This window comes from Pseudophryne corroboree, unplaced genomic scaffold, assembly GCF_028390025.1.
Source record: "Pseudophryne corroboree isolate aPseCor3 unplaced genomic scaffold, aPseCor3.hap2 scaffold_283, whole genome shotgun sequence".
Classification (NCBI taxonomy): domain Eukaryota; kingdom Metazoa; phylum Chordata; class Amphibia; order Anura; family Myobatrachidae; genus Pseudophryne; species Pseudophryne corroboree.
In genome coordinates, this window is record NW_026969494.1 from 652,600 (window position 1) to 656,464 (window position 3,865).

Below are 3,865 nucleotides of genomic sequence, written 5' to 3' on the forward strand. Positions count from 1 at the left end.
GGCACCACTACACTGAAGACACCGCTGACACCCCGCCCTGAGGACCCTCTGTCACAGTAAGTGCACTATTGGTGTATCTAACCTGCACTGTATCCAACCTGCACTGTAACCCATGCTGTATCTGACCCACACTGTATCCGATCTGCACTGTAACCCATGCTGTATCTGACCCACACTGTATCCGAACCACATTGTATTTGACCTGCGCTGTATCCAACCCACACTGTATCCAACCCACACTGTATGTGACCTGCGCTGTATCCAACCTACACTGTATTTGACCCGCACTGTAACCTGCACTTTATCCGGCCCACGCTGCATCTGACCCACAATATATACAACTCACAGTGTATGCGACCCGTACTGTATCTGACCTTCACTGTATCTCACACTGTATCCGACGCACACTGTATCTGACCTTGCACTGTAGCCAATCCTCACTGTATGTGACACGCACTGTATCTAACCTGCACTGTAGCCTACACTGTATCCAACCTGCACTCTGACCTGCACTGTATCCGACCCGAACTGTATCCTGCACTGTATCCAACCTGCACTGTATCTTGCACTGTATCCAACCTTGCACTGTAGCCAACGCGCACCATATTCAACCTGCATTCCGACCTGCACTGTATCCGACCAGCACTGTATCTCGCACTGTATCTGACCTTGCACTGTTGCCAACGCGCACTATATCCAAGCTGCACTCTGACCTGCACTGTATCTCGCACTGTATCCGACCTTGCACTCTAGCCAACGCACACTATATCCAACCCGCACTCCAACCTGCACTGTATCCAACCCCCACTGTAACTCGCACTGTATCCGACCGGCACTGTATGCAATCTGCACTATATACAACTCACAATGAATTCCACCTACACTGTATCCGACCTGCCCTGTATCCACCTGCACTGTATCTTACCCAAACTGTAACCTGCATAGTATCCAACCCACTTTGTATCCAACCTGCACTGTAACCCGCACTGTGTCTGACCCGCATTGTATCCGACCAGCACTGTAACCTGGTCAATATTTAACTGTGTGTCCCAAAGTATTCCGCACTGTACTATGCAGGTACGGATTATGCAGTTTTTTGTGATTGGGGAGATTTTGGATAGCTGCTCAACAAAAAGGCTGATTAATCGGGGCTTTACATGGGCACAGAGTGCCAGTCATCAGTGACCCGGGCCCCCAGGAGGGAGGAACAGACTGGGCACTGAGAATAGGCATGTGCTGGGGGCATGTGCACTTGTGTAGGAGGCATCAATGTCTGCTGTTGCTTATTACACATGGTTTCTGGGGTTTTTTCTTTGCTGTTTGGTAACTACTTTAGAGCAATGATATTGTACACATGATTCTCAGGAAATTTCTGTGTTGGATTGTTTTCTATTGATAGTACTTGTGAGTTGGTTTGATTGGTTATTGCTAAAACAGTACTAATTTGTAAATTACTGCCATGTGTTTGTGCCACTGCTCTGTTGCTTAGTTTAGCCAGCCAGGCTTTGGCCTATGTTGGTGAACAATATTGTGAGCAGTGAGGTGGTCAAAATTAACTGGAAATGAGTGGAAATTAATCTTATTGAGGTTCATAACACTGTAGGAACAAAAATATAATAATTCTGTGATTTTAGCTGTTTTGATTGTTTGTTTGTTTTTAAATCCAGATCCAAAACCAAAACCAATACCCAAACAGGTGGTATTGACAAATCCAATCCAGATCCAAAACACGAAAGGAGATCCAGATCCAAAACCAAATCCCAAAACCCAAAAAATGTCCGGTTCACATATCTAATATCGATGTGTGGTTTCAGGGCTAAAACACACAATTGCTAAAAGACAATTTTTTATATTAACATTTACATTTCGGAGGAATTTGTGCGAGTCTGCCCGTATTTTTAAAGCAGCAATTATTTACAAGGCAAAACCAGGTTGGTTTTGCCTTGTAAATAATTGCTGCTTTAAACAAAATGGGCAGACTCGCACAAAGTCCCGCATCTCTGGAAACTCGGCGGCTACAGGTTGAGTATCCCTTATCCAAAATGCTTGGGACCAGAGGTATTTTGGATATCGGATTTTTCCGTATTTTGGAATAATTGCATCCCATAATGAGATATCATGGTGATGGGACCTAAATCTAAGCACAGAATGCATTTATGTTACATATACACCTTATACACACACAGCCTGAAGGTCACTTAATACAATATTTTTTATAACTTTGTGCATTAAACAAAGTGTGTCTACAGTCACACAATTAATTTATGTTTCATATACACCTTATACACAGAGCCTAAAGGTCATTTAATACAATATTTTTTATAACTTTGTGTATTAAACAAAGTTTGTGTACATTGAGCCATCAAAAAAATAAAGGTTTCACTATCTCACTCTCACTCAAAAAAGTCCGTATTTCGGAATATTCCGTATTTTGGAATATTTGGATATGGGATACTCAACCTGTATTACATTTAGACCTCAGAGCAGCCGATACGACCGGGACTTGGCGCGCCAAGAGAGGCTGTTTTGTATGACTGACGCCACAGTGTATGAAGACTCATCTGTACACTAGAAACTTGCTGTTTAGGGGTGTAGAAGATCCCGGTTAACTTATTTTTCTAAGTATTGTGTAAAATAGCTATGATACACACTCAAAATGTTCTTTATTTTCTTTCTTTGCTGGAAAGTAAAACAAATGGAACAAGCCAACAATACCAGGATAACATATTTTATTGTTAAAGGTATCTCAGATGTCCCAGAGTTGCAGGTTCCAATCTTTCTTCTTGTCCTGCTGATTTATCTCACCACACTTGCGTTTAATGTGACCATTCTTCTACTGGTCTGCATGGATCACCGTCTCCACACTCCCATGTACTTTTTCCTGAATAATTTGTCTATCCTGGATATCTGTTGTTCCACTATTAGTCTCCATAAAGTTCTTATTACATTTATTCTAGGAGATAAAACAGTTTCATTTTTTAGCTGCTTTATGCAAGTTTTTTTATTTTTATCTTTTACTTGTGATGAGCTACTAATTCTGACAGCTATGAGCTATGATCGCTATGTAGCCATCTGCAATCCTTTGCGTTACCATGCGGTTATGAACTATAAGATGTGTTCTCTTTTGGCCTGTGTCTGTTGGGTGTTGGGATTTATGGATATCCTGCCATGTCTTTTGGAAGTATTATCCTTTACATGCTACACATCGATGGAAATCAATCATTTCTTTTGTGACCTTCTGCCGATTATTAAACTTTCTTGTAATGACACCACAACTCTGGAACTTTACATAATTATTGAAGGGGTTTTCCTTGCTACCTTTACCCCATTAATGCTGACTATTATTTCATACATTTATATTATTGCCACCATACTGAGGATCCAGTCAGCCACAGGAAGACGTAAGGCCTTCTACACGTGTTCCTCACACCTCACAGTCGTTACCCTTCTTTATGCCACTCTGTCTTACCAATATTTTCGACCGCCTGCTCTTGTCACTTTGAGCTCCAATAAGCTTACCTCACTGTTTAACACAGCTGTTGTCCCCATACTGAACCCAGTGATCTATAGCTTGAAAAATAAAGATGTCATTTCAGCATACAAACGGTTTTCAAGTTATTTTAAAACAAAATGGCAAAAGTGCATTTGAAATGAAAACAAACACACACAAATTTGAACATAAACATTTTTGTGTAAAATTATAATAATAATAATAATAATAATAATAATAGGTATAATCTGTGAATATGCAACTTTTATTTTTATTAATATGTTTATTATTGTCATGGCTCTGCCCAGCAGCCAGTGTCGTACTGGAGCATGAAGGGCCCACCTGGTGAATGTATACTCAAGGAGTTTGGTCAGC

General features: G+C 41.0%; 1 protein-coding gene across 1 annotated transcript; it reads left to right on the forward strand.

Moving 5' to 3' along the window:
* The first annotated feature begins 2,695 nt into the window (after positions 1 to 2,695).
* On the forward strand, positions 2,696 to 3,649 carry LOC135014604 (olfactory receptor 5V1-like). Its single transcript, XM_063952735.1, has one exon. The coding sequence runs from the start codon at positions 2,696 to 2,698 to the stop codon at positions 3,647 to 3,649; it is 954 nt and encodes a 317-aa protein (XP_063808805.1).
* Positions 3,650 to 3,865: the final 216 nt, after the last annotated feature.